Source organism: Battus philenor, unplaced genomic scaffold (genome assembly GCF_028537555.1).
Source record: "Battus philenor isolate CCGP_79_NKW_IND1 unplaced genomic scaffold, ilBatPhil1.0.hap1 SCAF_17, whole genome shotgun sequence".
Lineage (NCBI taxonomy): Eukaryota > Metazoa > Arthropoda > Insecta > Lepidoptera > Papilionidae > Battus > Battus philenor.
The window spans coordinates 10375388-10393071 of record NW_027181679.1 but is presented as its reverse complement, the minus strand read 5'-3'; the positions used below and the strand labels follow the sequence as shown (position 1 = coordinate 10393071).

The window sequence follows — 17684 nt, the reverse complement described above, 5'->3', positions numbered from 1 at the left end:
TTCATATGCTGAATGAACAAGAAAAATATTGATTTTTACATGTGGTTGATTTTTTTCCCTATTTCAGTCTTCGCACACACCAGATATTAGTTTGATAAAATACTGTCTGATGACAGAAATAGCTGAAATTTTATTGAAATTGTATTCCTTACTTTTCAAGATGTCGAAATACATTTCATCTTAAAAGAATTTTTTCTCGGTGACTCCAGATTACATCAAAATATTACCAATAAAATTTTAATCCACTGCAAGTTTTATGACATTTCTTTTTCTTATCATATTTAATTAAATTTTGTTTTTAAAAATGAAAGACTGTGTGCATGCTTCATTACTTTTTTACATCTAGATAATAAAAAATATAAATCCATTATCCAATAGTTAATTTAAAATTTTTGTTTACATATTTGTTAGGCTGTACAAGAAATTTTGGTCAAGATAAAAGCTGCAAGGTTGCAAGGAATTATGTTTATTTATTTTTTATTAATTATGCAGATTGGACTGTGGCAAGATATTTTTTTACTTCTTTAGTCCAGCCAGTTAGTATTTAAAAAAATGTTTATATATTGCATGCATTTTAATAAACAGTTACAGTGTAAAGAACTGTTGGAGTTTGAATAAGTAAGTAACAGTTGCAATGTTTTGTTACAATAATTTTTTATAGAGTATTTAATTGTCCAAAATATAAAAAAAATAATTCTTGGAATACACCTCCTATTAAATTGTAAATAATTTTTGCAAACTACAGGACTAAGCAAAACAGTGTAAGCTTCTCTCTATAACATATGTAACAACAAGCAAATAATATCCAAGTACTAAATGAATAAAGAGAATATCTAATACATCCGCAAGTTTAGATTGGTGGATCTCATATATTCTCATTTACTTTTTGAACAAAATGTAATGTCTCATACCCTTTATGAATATTGATTACATCACAAAATATGTCACCTTTTGGGCATGTCAATTCTTAACCCCCTAGGTTACATTAACTCATCTTCAGTGAACGGACAACCTTCATAGCTTTTACAAATATGTTGACTGTTGGCAATAATATTTAAATTATTCACAGTAAACAGGAAGTTTTTTATTACCTATAATGTTGAACAAGACAAAAGGGAGACAAAAACTTTTCAAATAATTGATTTATAAATAATTTTTTGATCCAATGTTTTATTTCAACCTAATTCATTTTAAGAGGCAATCTATGTGTTGTAATTCTGATGCTATGCAAATAAAAATATTATTATTATCAATTTAAATGTTCATATGCATGTGAATTATAATAACACTACACAAAAAGGATATAAATACTTTACATTCATTAAAATTATTCTCCTTAAACTAGATTGTTAAAATAATAGTGTAAATGAAATGCATTAATCTTGTATCTAGATAGCTACGCTGCATACACTGATAAGACTGTTAGGTTTAAGATTAATTAAACAATTTTTCTTATCACTGATATTGGACTTTTATATATCTAATAAAGTCATGGTGACATTAATTTGGCGCTGAATGATATGGCCAAAAAACAATAAGATGCTAAGCAGAGAGTAATATCATGTTCAATACAGTTACTTAATTCTTTATGACAAGAGTGGATAGATCCCATTAATGAAGTACTTTGCTAAAACATACCATAAATAGAACTAACTATGTCTAGTCACCAAAATAGACTAGTCTAGAAAACTTTAAATCATATCAAAACAGGTAATTATTTGTTAAGATTTTAGTGTGCCTAAAATACTGAATTAAAAAAATTGACAGTTGGTGGAATACTATTAAAAATATAATTATGAAATGTAAAGATATTGTTTTTTGTACATAGAAAACACTCTAATAAAAATTATTAAATATAGACAGCAATAAAATTTGGAGTATCAACTTGATTAAAAACATTCTAATGATAATTAGGAATATGTTTGTCAATACTTACAGTGAATATGCCTGATCTGTACATTTCAAGGACCTCATTTAGCACCAAGAGCCCCCGGTCTTTACCTAGAAAATTGTCCAACACACACACACCATACTGTGACATATCTCTAATCACCCTTTGGCAAATTTCATAACTAGGGTCACTTGTGTCCAAATAGTAATTGTTCGTCATAAACGCCCCACTCCCTTTGAGAGAGGCTTCAGGGTACTCCTTCATTTTCGAGTGCTGTTCAGGCACACACACAGGTATTGGGGGCATTTTCACATCTGTTCTGTTCAAAGTCTTCAAGACATTAGTGGTAGCCGTGGTTGCAAAATCCACCGTGCTTAGTTGTTGAGCCGACTCGTTAAGAATCTCCTGCTCGGAAGACCCCTCGTGAATAATAGCACTTTGTTTTGTCAAGTCTCTATTTGTATACACTACACTAGATATGACACTGTCTCTTAAAGCCGAAGGTCCCGCTTTTAAATCGCTTCCTACTCCTTGAATGTCTCTCGTGGAAGTTTGCAGTAATTTACTTTCTTGTTTTTCTTCACTACCCTCTGTTTTAACGCTTTTTCTTTTTGATTTCTTTAACCGTCTAACTTCATTACCCTCAATTTTTGTAGATATTATTTTGTTCACTTCTTTGCTTTCATTGGCTATAATTCGTTTCTCATCGAATTTTGCAAGATCTTCCTTCGTGGGAGATGAAGTTTCAATAACTTTAACGATATGCGATCCCAATTTTGGTAACTTAGGAGCACACTCGCTTTTGTGCCTTCGCCAATCTTGCCGTTGATGTTCTGTATTACAGTAATAAATATTTAGACACCGACCGCATCTACGATGTGTCTTTTGATTGCAAACGGCGCAACAAGCAAGTACGCCTTCTTGATTCATTCTGAAATAATTTCTTACCCCTGGCCGGTCCGGACGACTGTCAAAAAGAAATGTCAGAGAGTTTTTTTTTAAGTTTCGTGCAATAGCTACTACACTTTGTATCTTTGTTCGGATAGTTAAGTAAAAAACAATATACATTTCAAAAATTTTATCACGTTTAATTTCAGATAATAATATTAAATTGACTTTAGATTTTATTACATAAAATAATTTTCCTCATTATTTATTCATTAAAATTTACGCGTTGGCATTCTTCATTATTTATAGTTATTTTAAGATATTAATAATTTATTTTTGAACGTTCAAGTATTTTTATCTCAATATAAAAAAATATTAATAATCATTTGGCTTTAGACAATCAGTTTACTTTAATCTTAAATTTCAATCTTAAATCTTAAATTGTCATTACTTATTTAAAATGTTTTCCGTTCTCGTCTGATACATTTTTCCTACGTTTTGCAATCTGTTGTTTTTATTTTTTTGAAAATATTGTAAATATTAAGTTAAGGCTAATGTAATTCGAGTATGCGTAATAATTGGAATTCCTGTTATCATTAAAAAACATTACTTTATAAAGTAACGGAATTTTTAAGAGAAAAAAAATAAAATGTATAAAAATCGATGATGTTTTGATTTATTTTTATTGCTGAGGTGAAGAAAAGTAAAAAGGTCAAAATAATTAAAAAAACACTTATTTTAAAAATTTATTTTATTTTAAGTAAATTATTATAGATACAATAGTAAATTCATTTTTCATTACAATATATTTTAACTTTTCTAACGCATTGTTACTGGTCAAATGATGTACTAATAAATATTATGAATTGAATTAACACGAAATAATGAAGCAAATTATTTATGAATAAAGTATAGTATTTACATAGCAAACGAAATATAGATTATAATTTTACCAGAAATTTAAACAACGGTAATGAATAAGAACAGACTAGATTAGTTTTACGTAAAGCCACGTCTTTTTATATTCCATAATTATAAATTATTATTTCGTTTCGTTAAAAAGACGCGTGCTGGACGTAAGGAACTAAAAGAAGTGTAAAGGCGTTCGTCGTATATATCCGACGCACGTCTCTACGCTATCTTATAAGTAGACATATTAGAATCTAAATTTTATGTTTTTACACTATCTGTCAAATGCCCAATATGGAAATTTTGACAATGTTGTAGGTAAATGTTAAACTATTGAAAATAAACAGTATTAAAGAATTAAAGTATCATATTATATACAAAAAAAATATGTTTTAAATTTTACTGTGTACGTAATTATTGTGCATCAATTTCTGTATGTGACATATACATGTCTAATAATAATTGACATAATCTAAACTCATTAAAAAAAATTGTATCCTTATTAGTGCGGAATATAGAGCAGAAAGATGGAAGACAAAAATGACTTTATCTTATTTATACTTATAAATAGGCCCTTACTAATACTTAGAATAAGAATTTTTATCAATAACAAATATTCAAATTGCTTTAACAGGAATGTACAGAAACAAAATCATCTACGTTACTCAAAACTCTAACAGTTATTTGGACCCTAAACATGTACTAAGTTTTAAAGTGTATATTTAAACATGTTTGATCGAGTAATCATAGAAATGGTATTCTCGACGTAGCGAATCACGATAACTGCAAAGGTGAAATATTATGTCAAACGTTTTCTTCTCGTCAGTTTATTTTACATGTTCTTTATACATTTACAATAAAATGATATCGAGGATGCATAAAAGCATAGGAGTAGTAATCTTAAAAAAGGAAATGGCTTGGGTTTGCTGACATTCTGTTCAAAAGTTACTTTATAGAAACAAATTTCTAGTCCATCTTAAAACCTAAGGAATAGAGTAACGTAAATGTCAAATTTGATAGCTACAGATTAAACTTTAGAGTTGTCTTCGTTTTGATGATTAGGGCCGTGTAAGGCTCTTGCTAGTTCTGCCTTTTCATCGGCTGATAGAACATATACGGGAGGAGCTGCTGGAAGGAACCTTTCGGCTTTTTGCGGTTCTCTTTGAAGACGAGCTCGGTAAAGCATCACTAAGACGCACAGTACACTAATGATGAATGCCGAAGTAGCTGCTAATACAATAAGCGCCGTGTGGTACGATGTTGCTGATGATACCTGCAGATTAAAATATATTTTTGAAGTTTATTTTTTTTCGGAATTTATTAAGTAAAAAATAATTTAAATCTCAATTTATTATTGATCTGTCGTTGATTTAAAAATACTTCCGTATACAAGTTTCTCCATAGGTTTATGTTATTATTTTTAAAATGTTACGTTTTACCACAAAAATAAAATATTTACAGTGGACTCGCTAACGATTTCTCGCTGTTGCAACACCATCGGCGCTGTCAGTCGATATTCGCTCCGAATTACGTCGGCTCCTAATACACCGGCTTCTGATTTTCGGACAGCTGCCAGTTTCTCTTTTTTAACCTGAATGAAAGTAGAGTTGTTATTTACAGCTAACACTAGAATATGATTAATTTGATAAACCACAGTTGTGTGCTGTTTTTGTTTTTAGTTCATTTTTTAAAATGTTTTACCAACCCTATTAAACATATCCGTTTAATATACAGAATGATTGCAAACAAGAAGTATTAGTTTTGAATTGGTGAATATATAGCACATTTATTGTCAAATGAACTGAACATTCAGTCCTTTAAAATTTTTTACACCTATTTCCAATCACCTAGTATAAAGTGGTAACTAAAAAAAGCATTTTGTTTAAACCGGACAATTGCAGCTGCCTAAATAGTTCCGCGGTATTCATGTGGCAGGACGCAGAGGGCGTCTAGCCAAGTTCTTGGATTCCCGGAGTAGCGTTACACAAACAATAATTAATTTTAGTACATAAAACGTATTTTTACTGTATTATCTTCACATTAGTATTCCGTATATATTAAATATTTATTGATTTTTGGACAGGGTATTCTTTATAATATTTATATAAAATGTCATATATTAATTAACAGCAAATATTAGCCTACATTCGCCTTTTATAAAGCTTTTACGCCTGTGGCGTTTTTCTGTACGCAATTATTTTAATGTACAGGCAAACCTGGCAGGCTGTCAGGTGGGTTTAAGACTGGTCAATGTACGGTATTAATTACTGTGTAATCATAATCATTAAATTAATATAATAAGTGCTCGTTTCGATTAATTGGGCCAATCAAGGATTCCCAAATATCTATTTGCATTCACGATATATAAAAAAGATGGGACAATAATTAGTACATTCTGCATTTCTCTTTTCTTTGTATATTTTCGGTTTTAATTATTTAATAATGATGATATGAAAAGCACTTTACTGTGTTTTATTTTAATACTATATAACAAGACGGTTTTTTCAAAGTTTAGTACGGCTTTATTTTGCAGGAGGCAGACCTTATTTGTTTCTTTGTTTATTGTTTCATTAGCTCCGCAACGCGTATTATAACAACAGTATGTAGCTACCAGGCTAGAAGCTATATACTTTTCATAACAGTTATAATGCTACCGAAACCTTTGTACCGCGCCTTAGTTATGAGATCGGTGAGGCGTGGGGAGTAAGGGCGCTGCGCTCATGCTCTTTACTCGGCCCATATCTTGCTGTGCTTTTCTGAGGCATGGTATAGCGGTTTCGGTAGCATTATAACCTTTCGAGATGCAAGCTGCATTGAAGAACAATGAATGTCGATGGTTTTTCAATGTTAGAAAATTAAAGCGTGCCGTCGATCACGGCACGTGAGCTAAATGCAACAAGTACAAGGTGTCTGGTGACAGATTTTTGTTTTTAAATACGATTATTTTTAAAAGGAATAAACGATGCGGGGGGAGGGAGGAAGTACTGATCATGCGGATTTCTCAGTCACGATGTCGCACTGGTCGAGTGAGCATTGTGCGTTCGCCGTCGAAGCATTTTTTAAGTGCAATGATTATAGATGTAAAAAAGCCGATTTAAAACGTTTAAAACCAAAAGTGGCGGTTTAAAACCCCAAATAAATCTTTTTAAACGGTTTAAAACTCGCCTACTAAAATATAAGAACAGTGTTTTTACACATCATTATCGACAATACTTGGTCTTGTGTTAGTTACCTATGCAGTTTATACCTATGTAGGTAAGTATATTAAATATATTATATTAAAGTCATGAAAAGAAATAAAGTGTTGCCATATTTAATTTTAGACAGAAATGTCAGTCAGTTTTACAAAGATAGTGGCGCCTCATAAATTTTCATGACTTTCTTGACTGTATGATCATCATGTTGTCGAGTGGACTGTGTAAGATTAGCCAGTTTTTTTTATTACTTTCAAAAAAAAGTCGGGTACCTAATAATCTAATTTTATAACAGCTCATTAAATTTTAGTTATTTAGTAATGTTTGGCATATTTGGTACGAGTACCTTTATATTGAATCCAAATTTGTACATTTTTTTACAATACTGGCAACACTGACATGTCCGCACGCAACACGCTATGTATGTGTGTGTGTGGTGTGGAGTAGCCGAGCTGGCAACGTTGCATCTTGTCGTCTCTCCGCGTGAGAAGTGCAAGTGTGTGAGTTTGGTTTTAAACCGAATGAAACTGATTGATAAATCTTTTCAAAATAACCAATACAGTTAACTAGGTAGTAGTTTTTCAACTTAGCTAGGTAATGTCTACGATTGGAATAGATAATGTTATTATTTAAAATTTAAGAAAAACATAGTCATCAACACTAAATGTTTAAAATCGAAAAAAATGGTTTTTTTCGGTTTTAAACGGTTTTTTTCGTTTTAAACCGATTGGTTTAATTCGTTTTAAACCGGCCTTACATCTATAGCAATGATTGTTACGTAACTGATCTTCGACAATTTTGTTCACACTTCGGTACTCGATGGATAAGTGATGGACTAAGTGTAAATTTTATGTATCCCTAGGTGTAGAGATTCCGCGCAACTACTTCGGTTATGAATAAAACCCCACGGGCAGGATCCAATAGATGTTTAAGGATTCCGGAAAACATTGAACTGGTTGAAAGTAGAAACAGTTTATGTGCAAATCTACGACTTTCAATACAGAAAAGAGCAGGATTACTGGAACATCCAAGAGCGATTATTCAAAAATAGATCTGCCGTTCCATTCTTTCAAAATTCAAAAATTTTAAAAAACCTTATAGAGAGTTATTCTGTTTCATGAAAAAGAAGTTGCTGTGGAAGCTTTCTCTCTAAAACGAATCAGTCACTTTGGAAATATCCTGCAGCCACCATTTTGTAGCCGTGTTTTTTAAAAACTGTCTCAAAGAGAGAGTTTACAATAACAATACCCAAACTCTTGTAAATTTAAAAGAAAATATTCGTCGAGAAATCAGCGCAAATGAACCTAGTTTACTGCAGCATACGGCGTAGAACACAAGACTACGTTGTAAACAGTGTATGCAACTCAACAGAAGCCTTTTGGAAAACATGCTCTTTTAAAATTAAAAACCGCTTATCTGTTTTATCGTTCAATTTTTTTATAACCATGTGTAAAATATTATATTTTTAATTTAAGTTTGAAAATATAAAGTTGCTGTCAGACACCTCGTATAATGTTAGTTTAACATTCTTAACTGTGATTATGAATGGAACTACCTAATTGTTTACTTTATTTTGTGTAATAAAAAAGAAGGGTAATTTACCATGTTCTCTAGATGGAATGTCAAGTCAGCCGCTCGTGGGCCGGACAGAAGAACCCTGAGTCTGATCAAGTCCTGTTCCTTCTGCATGGTGACGGGCACATTCACGCCCAGAGTCGCCAACCTCGCAGACAAGGCGGCTCGGGTCCGCTCGCCGTCGTCGTTGCTCGCGCTAACTAGTTCTAGCTCCAGTATCGCTGACTCAATTTGCGTGATCTCTGTTTATGAACAATTCAGAATTATCCCACGAAATTTTACTATAGAATAAGATAATAACGTTCAATGACATAAGGTCATTGTATATGTTAGTGGAATTTTAAGATTTCGTAAACTTTTGGTGGCAGGGTGCTGAAGGCGACAACCTTTAACCCTCATTTTAAGTAACTTGGTTCGAGCGCTGCCTAAGGAACGCCGGTTTCGACAGTTATTGCTGATTTTTTACCAGATTGGGAAGGCGCCGTGCTTTAAGCTCCTTCAGGCGAACGACCTGTTTAGTGACTAGGAGCAAGAATTTGTATTACCCTTAAAGAATAATGAAAAAGGCATAGTCGAATGCATTCAAAACGTTAAGAGGGAAAAGATGAAAGTCTACGACCAAGGTGTGTTACCAAGGATAATTGTAGGCTCTCACTATTGATTTAGATTCGTAAACGAATGCAAGTATTCGACATAGACTGGAGCTTTAAAGATCTGGAATGAAGACTACTACAAGACTTCAACCTACAAGGTGGACAGACGACATTTTAAATGTCGTGGGTGGACGCTAGATTCAGGCCACTTCCTACCGGACTTATTGGAAGTCTAGAGGAGTTCTGTATCCAGTAGCGGATATCTACGGCTAAAATGGCGATGATGATGAGGAGGTAGAGCGCGGAAGATACTTATGCTAAATTATTTCTTTGCTTGAGAGTTGCTCTTTGGACCTCGGCTCGGACCATCGCTAATCATGTAACGGGACTAATGAGAAGTTTTTACCGCATGGTGCCGTAGCAGGCTGCACATGCCGCCGCTGTCCTGCCGCGTCCACGCACCAGCAGCGCCCGCGAGCGCACTGTTGCGGCGAGAAAGCACCGTCAGCTTGACAACGCGGTTGCGGTCCATCGCCACCTGGGAATGCCAGTTACTTTAGAATACACTGTCTTAGAAACGCACATAGCTCTCGAATATATTTTAATGTACAAGAAATTATTCAATATTATAATATGCATTAGCAGGTGGAAGCCAGTTACTATCCGAGCACGCAGACGTCTTAATGACGAGGAAAATAAAAACCAGTAGATATTGATACCGAAACTAATTATAATTTCAACACGAATGTAATAGCAGCTTAGAGTACGTGATATCCGCATTCAAGTTCGTGTTCGAATTGGAATTCGAATGTACCAGGCTAGCAATACGAAGCGTGAAAACTATTCTTTGTTCAATCTAAGGTAAGCATTAGCTTTTTATATAATGACGTACGGGTTCGCACGTACCGCAGATTTGTACTATAAGGGGTGCTTAACAGTATATACCGTGTGATTCAGGATGATGAATTTCTTTGCTAATAAAACTTGGACGTAGACTTATTCTATCATAATCATTTTAGCTATAAGACTTCCACTACTTTTAAAATTTATCTTTATCGTTATTAATTTTGTATTAAACAAATAAAATTAATAAAACATTTAAAATTTATAATAACAAACATTTATTCACTTTTTAATTTACTTAATAAAATAAGTAAGTAATTATAAATTTTAATTAGTTTTAAAAAAATTATTACCTTTCGCTGCTTCCTCCAATAAAGTTTGACACTTTGTTTTGAAAACAATGTTGTCAGAAATTTCGATCGGCTTTTCGTTGATCCGCGTTGTCTGTGATACCCGGGGTTCGATGACCTCAGATACTAACATGGCGCCGTCCGAAATGTCAGTCGCTGACTCTCTGTTATGTGGCTCCGTGTCTATTTCTTCGTCTTCTAAATCTTCCTCTTTGATTTCTTCTTCTCGGTATGTTGTCATTTGTCGAATTAGCTCTTCTAATACTGAAATAGAAACAGTAAGATAATTTTAATATAATAACTTCTCATTTATAAAATTAGAGAAAATTTTAAATTTCGGTTCTTCATATGGGATCGGTAAATGGAGGTCGAAACAAAACAACGTAACAAAAACACGTGAATGTTAGTAGAGCTATAAACAAAAAACCCAGATAGCTTGGGATTTTTCTTCGAGTTCCGATCAGGAATAAGATGAACCATAGACGAATGAAAGTAACCCACATAGCCCAGCAGATTGGCAAGTTGGAGTGGTAGTGGACATGCAAGACAGCTGGGAGCCTCAGGTTCTAGAGTGGAAACCACAGACCGACAAGCGCAGCGAAGAACATTCATCCACATAGTAGATAGTCCTTGTTAATGTCATTGCCAGACGCTGCGTCCGCTTCTAAACGGTCCTGTAAGAAATCTACCGTAGAGGCCTATGTCCAGTAGTGAATGTCCTACGACTGAACTGTTGTAGATGGTGCTGAATTTTAAATCGGAAATGCCGAGTTTCATTTTTGTCATAGTATAACTACCTAAACTATCTTGAACGAATTCAGGTTAAAAAAACTGAGAATGTAGAAGTATAAAGCTATCATATGTCTTACCTTCATCAGCTCTCGCGCGTTCATCGTTAGGATCACGCGGCATCCACTTCCGAGCTTGCCGGAAGTTGCATGTAGGTTTAGCCCCGCGAACCAACGAACCCTTTTGGGGCTCGCCTCTTGCACTCACACACCAGCATACGTCTACAGAAAAATAAAAAATAAAACATCATCTATTAATGTTAGTTCACACGCCATACTCTTACAATCATTAAACTATTTATTTCTATGCAAGATCAATTTTTACCTGGCAACATCATAGCATTTTGCCGCCATTTTATAATTGTCGTCTGGTATTGTTTTTTCCCGCCATTATGAAATTGTAATTTTAGATGACATTCCGAATTTATGATAAAAAGGAGCGCAAAATGACATTTAAATACAGGAAGTGCTTTATTCAGTATTAGAAAATTTATACTTTGCCGTATGAAATAAACAATTGAAAATAAATCTCGTTGATGGTTTATGTGTAAAAATTAATTTGTCTTTAGCCATACTTCGTTCGCTTTGCAGACTTAATGAACACCTCCACGACCCTGTTTCCTACACATCGAAAGGAATATTTCCACCAAATTTCAAGCCGTGTGGTTACAGAGATATTGCGATGCGTCAGGACTTAGATGGAAATCTCTGATATATATATGTATATGTACAATATAAGTAAATAAACATGACTTTTATTTTATTTATATTTACGTAGTAAACCGAGCAATTATATCTTGATTTTGCAGACAATACAGCAGATGAATGGATCGCGGTGTTAATATATAGTAAGTGAGGTAAATATATACATATAACGGACACATAGTGAAAGCTTTTAATCTAATTCAATACTACACAGCACCCCAGCGTACTTGTAACTGTACTGTATATGAAGAGTTTTTGTAAAAGTTTATATAATTACCAATGTGCGTCATGCACTGCACGGGCTCCCAGGCGCCGCTGGCGTCGCAGACCGGCACGAAGGTTCCCTTACCATATTTCTGAGCGGCCATTTCATTTTTTTCTCGGAGACGTTCACACGGGCTCAGTACTAATAAACAGAAAAATAAACAGTTATTATAGCTTTATTTCAATCAAACCTTTGTAGATAAGTGAAAGGGATAGACAATGGCAGTGAGCTTCAAAAGTTATTAATAAATTTTAAAGATGGGTTTACATGCGGCTACTTTTTTAAATGTTTGCAAGTACCATTTAATTCTGATTTAAACCAAAATAACAGATTAAATAGGAATTTATGCAACAATACTTCAAAATGTTCGCATAAAATAACAGATAACATCGCTCGTATAGCCTACGGTTGTTGGGGCCAAAAAGATTCCACGTGGCGACCACAAGTTGATAGACGCTGTATGGATAGGCACCCATTTAAGTGGAGCGGCGACATACTTAATATCGCGGGAAGCGCGCAGTGCAAGACCGGTCATCGTGGCGATCTTTGGGGAAGGCCTATGTTTTGCAGTGGGCATCTATTAACTGAAAAGAAGTGTTACCGACACATACTTTCTTATACCAAGGCAATAAGTGCACAACACGGTCACCACACTAAACAATTACACTATTTTAGTACACGCCTTCTTTCAATGGCCACTTATCTGGTTATAATTTTTGCAGTATAGCTTGCGGACCCCGGAATCCAACCTATTTGAAACCCTTTATGATTTTATTCGCACAGGTGTATATACATCAATGATACTTTGTCATATAAGCACTCAGTTCCGCAAGCTTGTGATCAGATAAACCAGTAAAAACCAGAAGGCTATCACTATTAGCTTCAACTGAAGCCGTATAAACATAAGTATTCTGTCTGAGACAGCCATTTGGTTTACTACATAGTGTTTCTAGCCCAGAGTAGAGAACTACTCTATTCTAAAAATACTATTTCATTTTGCATTTGCTATTTAAATAGAAAGCGAATGGAAAAAAAAATTTAGGAATTTAAGCACTCAGAATTTAAGCACAGCAGAATTTTGTACGGCATCGCTACTTTTTACTTTTGTATTGTTCATAAGTACAGATTGTTAAGCGACATGCTATTCTCACTTCTTGTCATGTTCTCTATTATTAAGGGGTAATGACACAAATGTCTTTTAAATAAAAGTGCAGCATGCAATGTATTTATAGCAATTGCATTGGCGATGTTCAAATATGTTGTATAAGTAACATGACGATGCAAGATTCAGGTTAAACAGTCAAAATATTTAACATTTGTAAATTAAGATATATCCCAGTGCACACATAAAACATTTTATTAAATATTTAGTTTTGTTACCAACAAATATAAAAGAAAATATTCACTGAAAATAAAAAAAATTTGCAGTAGGCTGTGATTAAAAACTCTTTGTTACCACAAGTTATTGTTTTAAAAAAAAAAACCAATAGCGTGTTATTGTGATTGTTAATTTCATTACAACAATGTTATTATTGCAACACGTACTTTGTGACGTCTAAAGAGCTAATTTTGCATGTGCACGTGAAAAATAATAATTCAATACACATGCCTTGGCTGTCTTTATTATTTGCTCGATTCTTCTTTTTGGTTAATTTCGCTGTAACCTCGTCCACTGTTGTCAGAGCAATGCGAACGTGTAAATCAAAACGAAATTATATATATATTTTTAAATACACACTCACTGGCTGGTTATAGATGTAAAAGCTTTTGAGAAACGAATGTATAAGCTCATTTAGCAAAAAGCTATATAGCTTTTATATATTTACAATAACCCTGTTCTAAAATTATCACTCGAATCTGTTACATTGGTTTATTTTTAATGTAGTACAAAGTCTTCAGGGACAGATTATAAACAATAATAGTTTTTTTAAAATGGTTATTCGAATTTTGAAAACGCAATATACGCATTTCGTTATTATTTTTAAAACAATTGATATTTGGACAGGGTATATTATACATTAATTGACAGGATATCAGATATTATACTGTTAAATGAAAAAGTTTTAACGCCTGTAACCAATCAACCTGTATAAACAATTGAAGTTAATTAAAGAAGTAAAAGTTTGTGATTGATAACTTTAAAAATTGAACAGAAAAATTATAAAGAATTTTATAAGCTAAATAATTTTAACTAATTATAAATTATTTAATTAAGTTATTCATCATCTTCATCGTTATTAATATCATCATTTCAACCGTAGAACGGCTACTGTTGTACATTCTCGCCTATAGATTTCCAAAATGAGCGATTGAAATCGTCTGTCCTACTCTGCGCTTACATATCCGTATTAAGTTATTAACGAAACATTTTCGCAGACAAATTTAGCAAAAAAATACTTCATTTATATACACTGCCTACTATACCCATAGATGTTATATTGATTATTTAAGTAACAATTTACATAAATAAAATTAAAAATACAATAATTAACTAATACTGTTCGTAAATTTATTAAAAAATAAATAAATATTGAGTATAAATATTTAGTTTAGGTACCGACCTGGACAAACAGCGTTGCATTCTTCCTTGGTGCGGAAGTTGTTGTGGTTACCGGAGCAGCCATGGTACGTGAACCGCTCGCAGCGATTCCGCGCCGAGTTGAAGTACCAGCGGCTCGCGTTCATTCCACCACCCACATCGCAAACACCCTCGTCTTTGCTCTCAAAACAAACGGTTCCTGGGAACGACTCATAAATAAGAGACAGAGAACAGATGGGTTCTTGGTATTAATAAATGTAAATCTTATTAAGTCGTTAAGTGTCTTTTTATTTATTTACTTTCTATTCAATGAATGGTGGTCGATGGTTTTTAATAAATCATACTTTTTATTGTATATATAGTGAATAATATTGTTAATACATTGTGACGCGAGTGTAAGTATATCTATTCTATTAAATACGTTGGCTGTAAATGATTAATCAGCTTACTGGGTTTGGGGCAGCAGACGGCGGGGCGTGGGTCATGGGGTGCGAAGCGGCAGGCGTGCGTGGACGGACAGTTCGCAGCTTGAGGGCCGCACGTGAGTATTGCCGACCCATCAGGAGCCTGCAGTGGAGGTGCACCACCAGGGCACTGCGGGGACGGTGCGCATCTCGCTAAAGGAGCACACGCCTCACCCTGTAGGACAAATATTTTACGTACACATGGAGATAATAAGAAATATATCATCATCATTACATCATCTGTAAGATGTCTACTGCTGGATATGGACTTCCCTCATAGATTTCCAATATAACCGGTTGGCTAAAGGCGCTTGGTCATAACTTCTTTCATTTCTTTTAGGCGTAGTACATCCATAGTTGGACATAGATTTATGATTGATGAAAAAAAAGACTCTGCTAAGGCTGTGTATTAATGTGGATAGATCGAGCTACTCCGACGGAACTCTATCTTTATTTTATCTCAGGACAAATAAAATAAACAATTCAATAATACAAACCTCGCATTCCAAAGGCACTAGTTCACATGTCTCGTCGTCTCTACATTTGGCCTCGGCGCACGGGTCTCGGCAGCTGCATGTAGGGCAGCCTTTCTCGTCCAGCTGTGGGCCGTGGGCACATAATTCCTCTTCGTTGCAGCCAGGGTCAGGGCACTGTGCTGGTGCGTCACAGGACGGTGTGTTGTTCGTCGCTCGAGTTCCAGCAATCTGATCAGAGGAAAATTATAAAAATTAATAGTTTTTTCCCTTGTTTTATGTGAGATTGCATTCAAATCATATACACAAGCACAATATTTTATTTATAGTGATATATATAATATAGTATAGAACTGCTTTACTGCGTCTTAGGAATGCATACGGCAATTTGATTTTAGAAATCCCACAGAAGGGTAAGATTCAATTCAACTGGGTTCGATTTTGCGACATCTTGGTATGTATATAGAGCACTGTGAAGTCAAATGTTGGGTAATAAAAATAATTTCATTGTGTCAAAATTACTTTATATTATATAATAAAAAAATCTTAATGAGCTACGTGGCTTCTTAAATGATTTATGAGCATTACAGAAAAACGTTACTTAGATCGATATGACGGCTGCTTACCTCATTGCCAGCTGCGTCGACACACCAGCAAATCCTTTTTGATCCGCGGCACTGGATCTTCTCGTATGTTCCATCTTCTCTGCATTCAGGTATCCAACTCCAAGAGGGAGGACTACCGCTTTCAGCAGCAGTGTGAAGTGCTAGTGCCCTAACAGAATAAAAATACCAACTGTGATTTTATGTACAAATTTAATTAGTAAAAATGGTTTAAGCACTAAGTAATTTGTCATAAACAAAGATAAGAAACCTTTCCGTTTCGAGTATTGATTGGTTAATAGGTGTTTACCTGTGATATATGAGGAGTGAGGTGAAGGATGAAAGGTGATGAAAACAAGGAAACTAAAAATGGATGAGTATATAAGACTTATGTAGTATGTAAAATAGACCGAATGAATGATTTTAAGAAGACTAAAAGTGGAGTGACGAAATAAAAAGAAGGATGTGAAGTAATTAATTATAAATTCTAAGTGAGGCCTTAATGACGGGAGCCATTAAAAAATAACAGAAGAAAGAAATATATTAAAAACATTTCATATTGGATTCATATTTGTACTAGTTTAAATAAGAGCAACTAAGAACAAAAGGCAATGACGGAATATATAATATATACATACACGCGTCTATATATAAGACATATATATGACAGCAATTGTCCTGGTAATAAATCCAAATTTGTTATGTTATGTTGTTTTGTTGATATTATACAGCTTGTTAGTACATAAAGTCGTAACCAGTATTAGCGAGCCAAAACATTTATACCGCACGGCTTATATACACGATTATTATTAACTTTGTTTGCGGATGATACCGTAGAAAGAAAAATGTGGAGTGTCAAATTAATAGTAATAACATTTAAAGTTCGCCGTGCTATGCGCACCTGTTCTGCTGGCAGGCGGTGTGATGCACGGCGTCCGTGCAAGCGGTGCCGCAGCCAGTCGCGCAGCAACGTTGCTGGGGGCCGCATTCCGCGTCGCTTCGACAAGCCCACTCGCATGAACCCGTCGCCGGCACCAAGTACGGACACTGTCCCGGCTTCCGCGGTAAACCTGCCAAGGTTAGTTAACTATAAATATTGATTTTGAGATTATATGTTGAGAGATATAAATAGTTCTAATGTTATATGAACCTTTAGACTATTTCGAAAAAGTTTTGCTTAAGATTTAGTTTTACTTAAGATTTAGTTGTGGCACCCGTTATCGAAATCAATTTATTAGTTCATTAGCTCGTAATTTCCCCAACCATGGCTGTATTAAAACAACACACCTCTGTTTGGTGCCAGTCATGTATTTTGCTCTTTAGTATTACACCTTTTTATAATTACGCATGAGATTTCTCTACAAGATTGACTGAGAAGTACCGTAGGGAATGTAAATGACCGACACAGCCCTGCAGATCGGCAAGTTGAATTATAAACTGAGGCGGTGGGCAGGCTACAAATTCTCGAGTGGCGTCCGCGAGCCAGTAGGCATAGTGTGGACCCCCCACTAAGTGAACCAGCAATATAGTATTTTATGTCATGGAAAGTCGCTGGTTGCGGACAGCGCAAGATCGATCATCGAGATGATCTTTGGGCTTTTATTG

At 34.4% G+C, this 17684-nt stretch overlaps 2 protein-coding genes across 2 annotated transcripts in view; both read right to left on the bottom strand.

The window, feature by feature from the left end:
• Hph (HIF prolyl hydroxylase) overlaps nucleotides 1-2851 on the bottom strand; it is a 36007-nt gene extending 33156 nt beyond the window's left edge. The window contains exon 1 of the mRNA XM_068762776.1: nucleotides 1937-2851. Coding sequence (XP_068618877.1) covers nucleotides 1937-2821 — 885 coding nt within the window. The 5' untranslated portion in view covers nucleotides 2822-2851. The remainder of the gene's footprint in view (nucleotides 1-1936) is intronic.
• Nucleotides 2852-3608: 757 nt separating this feature from the next.
• Nucleotides 3609-17684, bottom strand: part of LOC137919806 (uncharacterized) — an 82894-nt gene continuing 68818 nt past the window's right edge. Inside the window, exons 13-25 of the mRNA XM_068763002.1 lie at nucleotides 16981-17149; nucleotides 16104-16251; nucleotides 15502-15708; nucleotides 14990-15179; nucleotides 14563-14739; nucleotides 13611-13673; nucleotides 12014-12142; nucleotides 11113-11253; nucleotides 10247-10507; nucleotides 9457-9588; nucleotides 8485-8699; nucleotides 5148-5279; nucleotides 3609-4961 (exon numbers count right to left, since the gene is read on the bottom strand). Of these exons, the coding sequence (XP_068619103.1) occupies nucleotides 4716-4961; nucleotides 5148-5279; nucleotides 8485-8699; nucleotides 9457-9588; nucleotides 10247-10507; nucleotides 11113-11253; nucleotides 12014-12142; nucleotides 13611-13673; nucleotides 14563-14739; nucleotides 14990-15179; nucleotides 15502-15708; nucleotides 16104-16251; nucleotides 16981-17149 (2210 nt within the window). The 3' untranslated portion in view covers nucleotides 3609-4715. The remainder of the gene's footprint in view (nucleotides 4962-5147; nucleotides 5280-8484; nucleotides 8700-9456; nucleotides 9589-10246; nucleotides 10508-11112; nucleotides 11254-12013; nucleotides 12143-13610; nucleotides 13674-14562; nucleotides 14740-14989; nucleotides 15180-15501; nucleotides 15709-16103; nucleotides 16252-16980; nucleotides 17150-17684) is intronic.